This window comes from Phaseolus vulgaris, chromosome 1 (assembly GCF_000499845.2).
Source record: "Phaseolus vulgaris cultivar G19833 chromosome 1, P. vulgaris v2.0, whole genome shotgun sequence".
Lineage (NCBI taxonomy): Eukaryota > Viridiplantae > Streptophyta > Magnoliopsida > Fabales > Fabaceae > Phaseolus > Phaseolus vulgaris.
In genome coordinates, this window is record NC_023759.2 from 46,047,382 (window position 1) to 46,060,825 (window position 13,444).

Genomic DNA, 13,444 nt, shown 5'->3' on the forward strand with positions numbered 1-13,444 from the left:
TATTTGTAAAATTGTGTTTTCGAATTGGAATTATTTATTTTAATAATTATATCACACATATATTTTTAGTCATGTTGACGAAATTGCCCTTGCATCATTTTATAAGATAGCATTGACTAAGAGTGTTGTTTAGTCTGACAGGGATCCAAAGCTAATGTTCAGAGCTTCTGGTGTATGAGTCTGCATTTGAGCTCTTTTTTTTGCCAGAAATCATGATAAGAATGGGTTTGAGGTTGGTTTCACACTTTATGTCTTTCACGTGTTTCTCTGTTTTAATTATTCCCTTTAACTATCTTTTCACTTTGATGATTAAAAAAGTATAAGATGTTCTGCTCACATTTTCCATTCAGCCACTGTTGAATCCTCTCACTCACCTTTTTGTTAATTGTTCTTTACTTGTCCAATTTGTGAGGTGGATGGATTGTGTGTAGATTTAACATCTAGGTTAATGAAATGAATGGCTGTTGTTTTTTGTTATAATAACCTTTGATCCTGCATGTGGATTTTTCTTTCAGTTCTTTGATTATTTTTATGTTATGAATACTGCTACAACTTAGTTTTTGTTTCTGTAATTGCTAGAAACAGTGGCAACATTTCCTATTCAAGGGCTTTGTTTGCTGAGAGCTTCAACAGGCTGTTGTCTACTCAAGCTGGAGGGTATGGAAACTTAACCATCAGTTTATCCTGTCTTTGATTTATCAGTTGGAAACTATCAGTTATTCTGATCTGACTAATTGAAACCATTAAGGTTGATTGGGGGAAATTTTTGTGAAAACAAGCTAAGGGGCGAATGCTGATTGTTCATAATGTATCCTCCTGGCACATATCCACAATGCATCTCGGTTTCAAATTTACAGCATTTTCCTTGCAATCCTTTCATTTTCACTGCTACCATTCACATATTTACAGAATTCGAAGGCTTTTGATGTGTACCTGGTGGATTAATTAAATAAATGTATGGAGTCTTACATGAAGATACTCACTTCTTTATCACACAGATCACTAGCCGTTTTGACTTGTGACTGGGACCTTGCATTTTAATTGATATAGCTCCTTTCATAATACGAATTGGATTAGCTGCTTTACTATTTCTTCAGCTTTCTTCTTGTATCTATCTTCCTTAGATGCATTATAGTTTATATTCCTGTCATGGTGTCTATGTTTGCGTAGAGGACTATGAAGATAATGAATAGATTTCCCAGTTGAGACACCAGACTTTTATTTTAATGTAACCAGAGGAGGGATTTGGGGCTTCTATTTGGCACCTAATTAGTCCCCCGCGAATTGGATCGACCCATTTTAGGATAAAGTGGTATTTCCAACTGCCAACCTATATCCAAACCTAAGATCGAACCTTTGACTTTGGTTTAGGTACTCAATTGTTGAAACACTTATACATCTTTTGGTGACATACTAGTCTTTGATGGGGCATCAAAGACTCCACAATCTTTTAGTCATGAATTTCTGATTCCGTCAAATATTAGATATGTATCATATGATGTTCAGCATTCTACAAATGTTATCACAAGGATCTTTGTACTTGAGGCTTTTTAATTCACATTTGATGTTGAAATAATTCAAAATCCTTCTACAAGAAGTATTTGATCTTTTTTAACTTTCCAAGATATTGATGAATGTATTTACTTTTTCTTTTATTTTCATAAAGTATTAGAAAGATTTGTGGGGTGATATAGCCTTACTCTCTGATGTGGTGGTTTAGGAAGCTACAAGACAAGGTTGCACTGATCACTGGAGCAGCTAGTGGAATAGGAAAGACCACAGCTACCAAATTTATCAATAATGGAGCTAAGGTTATTATTGCTGATATTCATCAACAGCTTGGTGAGGAGACGGCAAAAGAACTAGGATCTAATGCTACTTTCATAACATGTGATGTCACTCAAGAGTCAGACATATCCAATGCTGTTGATTTTGCCGTTTCTAAATACAAACAACTTGATATCATGTACAACAATGCAGGGGTACCCTGCAGAAGTCCTCAAAGCATTGTTGACCTGGACATGGCATTGTTTGACAAAATCATGGACATAAATGTTCGTGGTGCTGTGGCAGGCATGAAGCATGCAGCACGTGTGATGATCCCACGTGGAAGTGGGTCTATTCTCTGCACAGCAAGTGTCACAGGTGTGATGGGAGGTTTGGCCCAGCACACTTACTCAATATCTAAGTCTGCAATCATAGGCATTGTTAAATCGCTGGCTTCAGAGCTCTGCAGGCATGGAATCCGAGTCAATTGCATATCACCTTTTGCCATCCCAACACCTTTTGTTCTGGGAGAAATGAGTCAGATTTATCCTCATGTTAATAGTCAGAGACATGCGGATATTATTCACAATGCTGGTGTCCTAAAGGGTGTCTATTGTGAACCCAATGATATTGCTGAAGCTGCACTTTTTCTTGCGTCAGATAATGCCAAGTATGTTAGTGGACACAACTTGGTTGTGGATGGAGGTTTCACATCTTTTAAGAATTTGGACTTTCCTGCACCAGATCAAGTTCAGTAGAAGTTTGTTCAAATTTTATTTAGATAAAGCTAACAATGATGGAAAACCATCTTCCAATTTGAAATTTTAAATAAATAATTCCATTGAGTGAGTCAATTAGTGTTTGAGTGGCGACCCCAAATGATATCAGTTTGGGATAGCCATGCAAGCATTGAGAGTCAAGGCTTCAAGGCACCCTAAATAAGGATGCTATTATAAGTGATACTTTTCTATAGTTTCATATTTTTATTCAAAAGGAATTAGAGATAGAAAAGCTTTGTAGTGGGAGTTTCTGTTGAATCTGTTCTGATGGCTGGTCCAGCCATTTCAGGTCCTTCATTACCTAATGATAGAAGAATAAAACCTTTCATGTTTACCTTTAGATTTTAACATTATAAAATATGCTATAGTCATAATCAACTTGAAATGATGATAAAGCTTTTTATTCTCAGAGCACTTTCTATTGCATCCTCTGCCAACTTGATTGAACATTATAAAGAGTATTATAACCAATCGGGCTTCCATCAATAGCCTTCTTTATTATAAACTTTACAGCACCCGTGGACTACTTGACAAAGGGAATCGCACTTTATAAGAAGCTAAAAAAAACATAACTTAAATCAGCCTGGAACCTGTCAGATGATTGAAACTTAAGAACAACCATTTTGCAAAATCCTCATCATTTCGACATACACCACAAATAAATTCAGTCGAGTTTGAATAAAAAACCCATGCAAAAACTTGGGTTCCCGTGTTTCAATTACTGCTCATAAACTTATTGTGCCAATTTGTCTTGCAGACTTCATTCATAAGAAAGTACCACTCAAGATATGAATTTCTTGCCTTTTCTCCTTCAAAATTAGTTGACAACATTTTTGGTTCACTTGATGAAGACTAGTTCTTGAATAGATTCGATAGTTTAAAGGTTGTTCATCAGTGACATACTGACATGATAATGACTTTCACAATCTCACTGGAAAGGAACCCTATGAGATTCATTTCCTTTTCAGCAAACTCAGAAATAGACACCATAGTAAGATCACAAGATTCCGTAAAATGGCCTGCACTACAACATTTTCCAGGGATTAAAGTTAAAGCCTAGAAAGATACAAGATTGTACTAGAACGAAATCAAACCAAAACGAACAAATTAGAGGCAACAAATTCAGATTGATTGACAGAACTGTTCTATCCGTTGAGCAATGAGGTCAATAGCAGCATTTGCTGATGAGAATGCCCCATGGAAACTCTCTTTGTAGTTAATAGACTCCAGTTCACGGGCCATCTTCAACAGAATCTCACCCAGGTCTGTTTGCTTCTGTAGCAAAGAATTGTAGTATGAGTTGGCAGCAACTCGGCTTATTTCCACATTGGTTTCTTCTGGACAGTACTCATCATCCAACCATTTATGTAAAGTAACCCTAAGCCATTCTGATTCCTGATAAGTGAAAAAAAAAACATGCTATAATTTATCCCCAACCACTTATTCTCTAAACTTGCTGATAATTGAAAACTGATATCAAATTGGTTTTGAAAGCAACAAAAAAGGAGTACCTGCAAGGAAATGTTTGGGTCTAACCAATGGTCAGGGACTCTAAGGTCTTCAACTTGGTCATTGGATTCTGGGAATGGGTGAGAATGGGATCTGACCCGTGTGAGCAAATGAGTTGGAGTATAGCATAGAGTTAGTGAAGAAGAAGCATGTTGGTTAGTCAGAGTTACGGCAATGGAAGATGGTGTGAATGCGAGTGTGCAAGGGATGAGAGGCGACACGATCATGTGCTGACCCAGATTTAGTTTCAAGGTTGTCATCATGGACACTGTTGTCCCCTCTCGCTTTCTCTACATAAAAAACACAACTAGTAATATCGACCATTCATTCGTATACACTAAACCTTTTGGGATGAGGTCATGCCCCACCTCTCGCAATTTGTAGAACAATGTTCTTTTCAACTTCTACGATTTTTTATTATAGTCGCAAGTTTATAGGTACCAAAAAAATTATTCGTAAAGCATTTGTGGAGGACCATTAGACACTATGGCACTAAAATAACTTGATCAAACTCAATTTGCTTAAATTTCAAGCGCCAAGGCTTAATTCTGAAAATTCTGGAAGACGATAAAAATAAGCAATTTCCATGTATTATTGTTAAATATTATATCACAATCATGGATACTTTGCACAAGTATCAAGAACACAGGTTCATATAACAACAAAACCAGTTTTCGATCTTTTGACCCTGTATATTTTCACTATGATTGCTATATTCCTATATAATATTAAAGCCAGATCCACATAAACTTATATAATACTGCGGATCTCCGAAATTGCCGGGAAAGGGAAGAAATGTATTGAAACTAAAAACGAAACAAAATGGCATTGGTTGCACAGAGAGAACAGGTATGGATAGATGGACTAGTCCTGCAAGCTGCTGGAGAAAGAGACACGGGGCGGATCACTAAAGGCTTGGAGGATCTGCTGAGGACCTTGGATTGAGACTGTTAATACCATCCTTCTGACATATGATCATCTTTTGCACCACACACTGGAAATCCCTGCATTGTTTGATGGTACAAATACTAAAGTTAGCAACAAAAAATAAAAGAAAAGAGAGTAACTAGCCAAAACAAAGCCACTCAATTTTGTTTTTACCAGAATTTGCTTAAGTAAATGTTTCAATGTGTAAATGAAAAATTCCAACCACAGCTGTTATTTTTTATTAAAACCATTGAAATTGCTTGTTTGTGCTTAACAGCTTGTTTGTGCATAAGTAAATGTTTCAATGATATTTTTAGTTTCGGTACTTAACTGCCATGGATAATCTCGCAAGAACATCATGTCTCCATCATCATCTATGCAGGTCACATGCCATCCACTGCTTCCATTGACTAAGCCGCCACCAAAATCAAACATCGAGTCGAGCTCAGCAATGAGTTCATCATATCCACGAAAACGGCTAAGATCAACTGCTCTTCCAAGAGCAGTTCCCAGCTTAATCACCTGAAATAGTTAGTTGCCTTTGTTCAAATGTCTCTGAATGTGAAAAGCTAAAAATGTTTCAGCTACTTGCTGTATTAACCATTCAATAAAGTATATATGATATAGTAGAACTTAGATTATTCACATTATATTATTATTTATTTATATCATAATGTATTTATCGAGGGTTCAAATCAAACTCAAGAAAATCAAATCAATGTGAAGGTTAAATATGAAATGCTTAGTACCTTTGTGCAGCTACGATTGACAGAGCGACACTTCTGACATGTTTTCCCGGAGGTAACAGACATTGGAGGAGTAGAACGCAGACTTGAAGGTTGTGATGAAGGGAGCTCCGGTTGGCGGTCAATTAAGCTAACTCCAAAAAGCTTGTATCTACTACAACTTCCAAGTTGACCAAATGGAGCATCATTTTCATTTCTAGATTCGTAAGGAGGCCATCCCAGGGAGTCAGAACAAATGGAGCCTAAATTTGAACTTGATATTGACAAGTCTTCATGTGCCAATGACGTTGATCTTCCAAGAGATTTATGAAGAATGTCTTGCATGTGAAAGGGGAGCTGGTTCAGATTTTCCTTCCCAAATTGTGAGCCACTGATTGAGAACTTCGATGGGTTGATTACATCACTCGATGATGGTCTTTGCAATGGCCATGAAGTACTCAGGCCACTGTAATCTTGTCCTTGCAAGTCCCTATCCGTTCTCTGAGTCTGAGATGCCGCCCTGGCTGAACTCTGACCAGCATCTGATAAAAAGAGAATTCAACTAGTCCATAATGCTTAAAGAAAAGGCAACATGTCATTCTAATTTATAAACATGGAAAGTTATAGCATTAACATCTTGTAGCTTCCTAAAATCGAATTTTACAGGGAACTCAAACTAGAGATGAATTTATAAGTACTGACCATTCATGCCAAAGACACTTAATCCAGGCAAAGGGTGCTGGTTAAGTAGATGTGGCCTTTTTGGGTTTGGGAGAACAGGAAAGTGCTTCTCCGTGGCAGATTCCAATGGCTCAATCCACCAAGGACAAACCCTTTCAGGGTGCATGAAGGCATCTACTGCGGCATCCCATTGCACCTGAGAAGATATAAATTTAATTGAATCCAGTAATATAGAACATAAAGGCATTATAGCTTCAAAGAACTAAATCTAAAAGACTTGGAAAGGGCTTGATTACCTTGAGACATCTCCATTCAGAACCAGGCCACCTAATGCTGTCAATAACTTCAGTACCAATTATCGTACCTGCATATCTGGTTACTCAAAACAAAAAGACAATAGACCTGATTACGAATTGTTCATTGTAGTTAGAGACTATAATTACCATTAACAGCTTCTGTATGTTTTCCTTTTATTTTCATAGAGATAGATTCATTTCAAGATAAAACATCCATGACTCGGTCAAACTTTGACATCATTACCTTCTTAGAGACTCTTCAACATCACACTGCATTTGTACTCTCGCTCCAATTGAATAGTCGGGAACAGTTGACTTCAAATATTTTTCCAGAGGAATAATAAACTCAAAGGGATTCGTCCTGCAAAATTGTGGGTAACAAATAGCTCATTCCAATTGAAACTTATGCCCAAAGGGTGTGTGTGTGTGTATATATAGACATGTGCTTTTGAATTTTCAATCTGATAAATCCTGAACAACTCACCAAGGGTGGTAATAGACAGTGAACAGGGATCCTGTGGAAACAGCATGGGAAGCACTAGCCAAAATTCCAAGTTGCATGCTATGACCCGATATCAGAGATGAAGACAGGGATGCATTGCTGGGATGTCTATTTGCCCGACGAATCCCAACACGAACTTCTCCAGACTCCCCACTGCAATAACACAAGCACTATCCTTCTTACTGACACTTCTATTAACATTGGAATTATTAAATAAACCTAATTATTTAGAATAATATTACAAAGCTCCTCTTCTTGTGACGTTTTATAGCAAGCCGCCAAAAGCACAAGCTACTAATATTCTCTACTATTACTTGAAAATCTTACTCTTAATGGAAGTTGAAAACTATACTGGCAATGATTAACTTCTCCTAATGCATTTGAAAAAAGAAACTTTTGATTCTAACCAGAGTTCCTCTGGAATAACACAAACATAATTCATGGGGGGAGGGAAAGAATGAGACAGAAAGTACCTAACAAAAATGCATGAATCTCCAGCAACAAGTTTCTTTGCATTCACGAACGTGCTCCAACCACTAGTTAGCAAGTGTCGTTTCGGCTGACCTGCATTTCATTTGAAAAAATATCCAACCCAGAAACTAAACCAGCATTTCTTGCAAAAAAAATATGCGATTTATTTTACTTGTAATTAACAATAATTTCCCTACATTGTTGCAACTGAATCAGAAACATTTGACAAAATAAAAGTAATCTAAACACACCACGGTATATGTGTCGAAAATGCCACTCGAACCCGCGCAAGTCCTTCGCAAGAATTTCCTGTGCAGGCGTTTGATGAGTCATGTCCTGTAATATCAAAGAGACAAAGACCTTAAATAACCCAAATTCCTTAAGAAGAAAAAACTACACAAATGACAGATGCTAAGGATTCCAACCAGGGGACGGAAGCATTCATCAGCATGTCTCTTCGGAATAGAGAATCCACCATGTGTGCTTGTGTCTGATGGAGTGAGTACCTTACTGAAGGAGTAGGTTGCAGTTCTTAAAGGAACATGATTGTCCTCGTTCTCTAAATCAAAATCATTTTGCTGCAAAGATCCAAGCAATAACCAATTCTATTAAGACATTATCCTTGTCTGCATGTCGTACAAGGTAAATTGCCATTCATTCTTTTAAGATTAAATTCTATAGAATACTAATGTCACATACTGAATGGATACTATAAAAAAAATATCATAACAATAACGGTTGCACTTTAAAGAAGCAAAAATGAAGAAGGTGAAGGTAGCCAACCTTGGCCTCCGGAACTAATGTAACTTGAGCAAAAACCTCATCTGTGTAAATTTCGGCCTGCAAAATCAAATATTTACATTATTTCCCATTTGCACTAAACATTTGATGTAAATAACAATACCAACCCGGGTAGAAAGATGACAGTACCTGTAACTGAACATACACAACCCTGCATAAGATCTTAGAAGGCAAACCAGACGCAGGAATTTCCATGTGTCCATCTTGCTGATGCTGAGTAAATGCAGCAACCTATTCCACAAGCCAATCATTCGATCATGAAATGGTAATCATAAGACAGTCTATATTAAAAATCTGTAATTATTAATGTTGAGTTTATGCTGTCAATTGAAGTGATTGAGATTTATTAATTAAAAAACACGAACTCATTGATTTCGAAAGATTAAAAGAGAAAGAAATTTAGCAACACTCTCTAAGATATGTGAGAGAGACCAAGTTAAACAAAGATTAAAAAAAGGGAAAATAGCACAGAGTAAAGACCATCATAACTCTGACAAACACACACTTGTCTCTTAAAACAAGTTAATCACATTAGTATTTTAACAGGTAATAAAACATTGAATGGAAAATTCAAAAGTATATTAAATATTTGAAATTTTTTATTATTAGTTTCATTATTATTTTTAATTGTTTCAATCAAAACACTTGAGTATACTTCATTAATCTACAAGCCAAACTCAAAAAGGTTTCAACATTTAAAAGAAAGAAAAAAATTTAATTAGATGTCATATGAAGAGCTTAACAGTATTTTAATTTTCTAGAACAAAAAATACTTGCTTGAAATTGAAGAAGGTTCATTAGAATTAAAAAAAAAAGTTTTATCCAAATATAAAAGTGGTGGTCAAAGACAAAAAAAAAAACAGTGATCAAGTATATTAAAGCGATGATGGCCATCAAATAAACAAAGATGAACAAAATTGGAAAATGGGAGAAACCCATAAATTTTACAAATTAACAAAAATGCACTTGTCACATAAAATAAATCAAGGTTATAATACTGTTTTAATTATTGATATTGAATGAAAAATGTTTAAAAATACAATAAATATTTGAAATAAAAATTATTAATGTTGTCTATTTTTCAGTTTTCAATTAAATTTCTTGAGTAGTTTTTAAGTTCCAAAAAATTTTAAATCATAGATTAAGAAAAGGATGATTTAGCCTCTAGAGTAAATTAAATTTTATTCAGATTACTTTAACAAAATATTACTTGTGTTTACAATTGTTTTGAAGAACAAGCAATTATTTTTTAATAAAAATTGTTATGAAACACACTAACTTTAGACTCTTAGTTGTTGTGTACTACACATAAAGTGACAAAAAGTTTATTTGCAAACTCATTCCTAATGATACTTCCAAAGCATGAAATCAAGAAACAAAATTTGTACACATCATTCATCTCTATCTCTCATTTGCTTAATTATAATTGGTTTCGAAAACACAAAGACGTCAAAAATATACGCCATTTGAGATTCCTATCTATAGACTTGAAAAATCAAAAGTTGACGACAAAGCAAATAAAACAGTAAATCTTATATAAATTGAATGTAAAAGTATGTTTGAAAAGTAATGATGTTTGCAAAATTGAAAGCATAAAATTAAGAAACAAAGTTTTTCATTGTTAAAAAATAACGCTTTCTTCCCATAGTTTAAATTGGTAATCAAATAAAAAATATATATAAGAAAATCATAATAAAAAAGATACGTTCAAAGACAATAAGATTAGAACAAGGTGAGAGAAAAAAATAACGTTAATCCGATAAATTTAAACTGTGTTTGAATTATCATTTGCTCCTAAACGTGACACAAGGATTGACGTTAAACGGAATTTCTGACGAAAAAAACAAACATGCACTTAAGAGTTACACTTATTTTTTAAAAATAAGTTAATAAAATAATAGGTAATTAATAAAATATTAAATGAAAAATGCATTAAATGTAAAAAAAAAAAAGTTAGCATAATCGTTTCAACTGAAATGTTTAGTATTTTGTAAAAATTCCAAAAAGAATAAATTTCACAAAAGCTTTTATTACAAAATGAACTCCAGCCAGAGCAGAACAACCTATGTATAAAGGCATGGATTGGTGGTGATGATAAAAAGAAAGAAGACACTACATTGAACAGAAACGATAAAACCGAAACTGGGAGAGTGAGAAAAACAAAACTTTAAATCTCACAAATTAAGTAAATGAAAAAATAATTAAGAACGAATGTATTAAATATTCAGAAAAGAATAATTAATGCCACCCAGTTCATAATGTTTTACAAAATATTAAGTGAAAAAACGTATTAAATTAAAACAAAGCAATGGTATCCCCAATGTGAAGCAAAATTAGTTGACACAGGGAAATTGCATAGTTCAAATCGCCGTTTCCAACATTCATCATCAATAAACTTGCTTACATTAAATAAAGCAGAGCTTATTTAATCTTAAGAAAAGGTAAAAAAAAACGTTTGATTTAAGCATTTCAAAAACACTTTGTGCGCAATAATTGACCTAATAAAATGAACTGAAATAATAATAAAAACAAAAATAATAGATGACAAGACAACCTTGGAAAGTTACCATCTTTGTTGTACAGTCAACACAAAACATGAGTAAAATTGAGAACGACAAAGACCAGATTAGAAGAACACGAGTAAAAGAGAAAGAGAGAAAATTGAAGAACCTGCTCCAAGTGGCCTTGAGGGAAGTAGAAAACCAACTCTCCAACACGAGGAACATGAACGGAATATCCCGCACATGCACGCCACAGTTCAGTGTACAAATCATCTCCGGGACCTACGAAACCATCACAGAAAATAATTAAAATTGAAGAATTGAAACAAAACACCGATCCATGAACAAACGAGGCCGCGGATTTATAAGAGAGAGGAGAATCAAGGACTGGTGTACTGATTCAGTTCACCATTCTTGAAACAGCCTTAATCCGACAGCAACGAAAACAAAAACACAGCATAATAATTAGCAGTTGTTGACTTTGATTTGGTGGAGCGATTGTAAAAGAATGTGTCCTGGTGAATCCAGAAGCACAGAAAAAAGAAAGAGAGAAAGAGAAAAGTAAAGTAGCACTATTGTATTGAAGGAAAGAAAATGATTGAGGATGGATGGTGGTGTTGTGGTGGTAACAGTAGCATAGCACTGCAGTAGCAGTACCTCGGTTACGGGGAAGACCGTCTCTGGGTTCAGGCTCCATCTCTCTCCTCCTCCTCATGGAAGGCAAAGAAAGGCGGAGAAAACGAACGAGAGAACGGAGAAAGCGAGAAGAAGAAAGGAGAATGAGTGAATGAGTGAAGGAGAAAGTGAGCACACGTGAGATTTAAGGAGCGAGGGAGGCGTCGAAACAGAAAAAAAAAATAATAAAAAAATTAAAAAAAAGGAAGAAACGTTTCACAGAGTGTTGTTCATTGGTTCATGAGAGTTGTGTTAACTATGCGATCTCCCACCTTCCTCCATTGTCGTCCACCTTCAAAGTAATACTCAACCTGTGTTCCGGTGCGCGCAGGTGCAACTTAACAAGGGTGGAACACAGACGAAGACAAATTACGAGTTTTATGTTTGTGTTTGTGTTCGTGTACAGTACAGTGCAGCTGCAAAGCAAGACCCCTTTGCTTTTACTGAGTTGGCTTCTCTCTGTGATGGCCACACCCTGATCGTAACCGTTGATTAATTGAGTTAATTGGGTTTGGACGATAATGATGAATGGTTTTGGGGTTAATTAATTGATTGATTAATTAATTAAGATATGAGAGAGAGTGAGGGCATGCGGGTACTTTGCATGCAGAGGCAGCGTCAGTGATTGCAGAAAGGGTTGTACGGATACACCATTCACACCGTTCAGGCTATTATGGCTGGCTGCTCTATCACTATTTCTCTTTCCTTTCTTTTCAACAACAATTCACAATTTCTTTTAAAGTCTTTATTCATTTTTTTTTTCAATTATAGATCATATTAATCAAATATTTCCTCATCACTTCTCTTCTAATACCAAATGTATATATTTCAAAATTACATATTTTATTATATATTTTTTAATTTTACATTATATACTACTAATATTTCAATTTGAGAAATGTTCATAATTTTTTTTTATAATGTAAATTTATTTGATAGTTAATTCTTCATGTTTAATAAATAATCAATGTATTAATTATTTATTTATTATAAATTTATTAAATATTTCGTAACGGTGATGGTAACGTATAAAACGTATTGACCGTATGTACATAAATATACTCTACTTTTAGAAGAGTTTACATCTATTTAGACTCAGAGATTGCACTTGTCGTACTATTACTATGAAATTCACAAAGTTATGCGCATATAAATGTCAGCACCAAACTATATGACCTCACAAACCAATTATTCTTCTGACTATAAAGTCAATCATATGAATCTCATTCAACCCTCACTATTTCATATTTTTCATTTATATGATTTCAATATACCAATAAGGTCATGATACCACTATAAGAAAATCATGAAATAGAAATCAATTTTAGAGACAGAAAATAATTAGTTGTTATAGTGACTAAATTAAAAACCATTTTAGAGACTACAAAAAATTTTGATTTTTAAATTAGTTTCTATTATTGTTAAATAGTTTCTAAATTGGTATCTAATTAGTTACTAAGGTTTTAACTACCAATTATTTAGATTCTAAATTTGGTAGCTCAAACCTTGGTAGCTAATTAGATACCAATTTAGAAACCATTTAACAATAATAGAAACTAATTCAGAAACCAAATTTTTTTTATAGTTTCTAAAATGTATCTAATTTAGTTACTATAGCAACTAATTATAATTGGTTTCTATTTCATGATAGTGTAGTCCATTCTAGATGAATCACAAATCTATGCACATATTGACTAAATTTACCACTACAAGAAAAACATTAAATAAGAACTAATTTTAGAGACTAAACAAAATTAGAGACCATTTTATAAACTAAAAAAATTATCCATTATTAATAAAAATACCAATT

General features: G+C 34.3%; 3 protein-coding genes across 5 annotated transcripts; 1 reads left to right on the plus strand and 2 right to left on the minus strand.

Moving 5' to 3' along the window:
- The first annotated feature begins 114 nt into the window (after positions 1-114).
- Positions 115-2,886, plus strand: LOC137814693 (zerumbone synthase). 2 transcript variants are annotated; one of them, XM_068617563.1, is made up of 3 exons: positions 115-232; positions 580-657; positions 1,721-2,886. In XM_068617563.1, the coding sequence occupies exons 1-3, from the start codon at positions 213-215 to the stop codon at positions 2,523-2,525; spliced, it is 903 nt and encodes a 300-aa protein (XP_068473664.1). In that variant the 5' UTR covers positions 115-212; the 3' UTR covers positions 2,526-2,886. The 2 variants fall into 2 exon arrangements, with proteins under 2 accessions (XP_068473664.1, XP_068473665.1); XM_068617564.1 differs by having other exon boundaries at positions 126-232; positions 586-657.
- Positions 2,887-3,376: 490 nt separating this feature from the next.
- LOC137814694 (uncharacterized) lies at positions 3,377-4,430 on the minus strand. The gene is made up of 2 exons (XM_068617565.1): positions 4,058-4,430; positions 3,377-3,941 (listed from the first exon to the last, which is right to left on the minus strand). The coding sequence occupies exons 1-2, from the start codon at positions 4,316-4,318 to the stop codon at positions 3,669-3,671; spliced, it is 534 nt and encodes a 177-aa protein (XP_068473666.1). The 5' UTR covers positions 4,319-4,430; the 3' UTR covers positions 3,377-3,668.
- Positions 4,431-4,629: 199 nt separating this feature from the next.
- Positions 4,630-12,046, minus strand: LOC137814692 (auxin response factor 2A-like). 2 transcript variants are annotated; one of them, XM_068617562.1, is made up of 14 exons: positions 11,907-12,046; positions 11,129-11,241; positions 8,588-8,689; positions 8,441-8,497; positions 8,083-8,235; positions 7,909-7,993; positions 7,660-7,750; positions 7,169-7,339; positions 6,929-7,045; positions 6,685-6,760; positions 6,410-6,584; positions 5,732-6,249; positions 5,314-5,504; positions 4,630-5,059 (listed from the first exon to the last, which is right to left on the minus strand). In XM_068617562.1, the coding sequence occupies exons 1-14, from the start codon at positions 11,914-11,916 to the stop codon at positions 4,963-4,965; spliced, it is 1,956 nt and encodes a 651-aa protein (XP_068473663.1). In that variant the 5' UTR covers positions 11,917-12,046; the 3' UTR covers positions 4,630-4,962. The 2 variants fall into 2 exon arrangements, with proteins under 2 accessions (XP_068473663.1, XP_068473662.1); XM_068617561.1 differs by having other exon boundaries at positions 11,617-11,908.
- Positions 12,047-13,444: the final 1,398 nt, after the last annotated feature.

Excerpts from the sequence above, each read along its gene's own strand:
- LOC137814693 (XM_068617563.1), top strand. The coding sequence starts at position 213 with ATGATAAGAATGGGTTTGAG. Across the intron at positions 233-579 it reads ATGATAAGAATGGGTTTGAG|AAACAGTGGCAACATTTCCT; the intron begins GTTGGTTTCACA and ends TGTAATTGCTAG. Across the intron at positions 658-1,720 it reads TTGTCTACTCAAGCTGGAGG|GAAGCTACAAGACAAGGTTG; the intron begins GTATGGAAACTT and ends GTGGTGGTTTAG.
- LOC137814694 (XM_068617565.1), bottom strand. The coding sequence starts at position 4,318 with ATGATGACAACCTTGAAACTAAATCTGGGTCAGCACATGATCGTGTCG. Across the intron at positions 3,942-4,057 it reads ACCCAAACATTTCCTTGCAG|GAATCAGAATGGCTTAGGGT; the intron begins GTACTCCTTTTT and ends TTCACTTATCAG.
- LOC137814692 (XM_068617561.1), bottom strand. The coding sequence starts at position 11,674 with ATGAGGAGGAGGAGAGAGATGGAGCCTGAACCCAGAGACGGTCTTCCC. Across the intron at positions 7,751-7,908 it reads TTTTCGACACATATACCGTG|GTCAGCCGAAACGACACTTG; the intron begins GTGTGTTTAGAT and ends AATGAAATGCAG. Across the intron at positions 6,761-6,928 it reads GTTGAAGAGTCTCTAAGAAG|ATATGCAGGTACGATAATTG; the intron begins GTAATGATGTCA and ends TTGAGTAACCAG.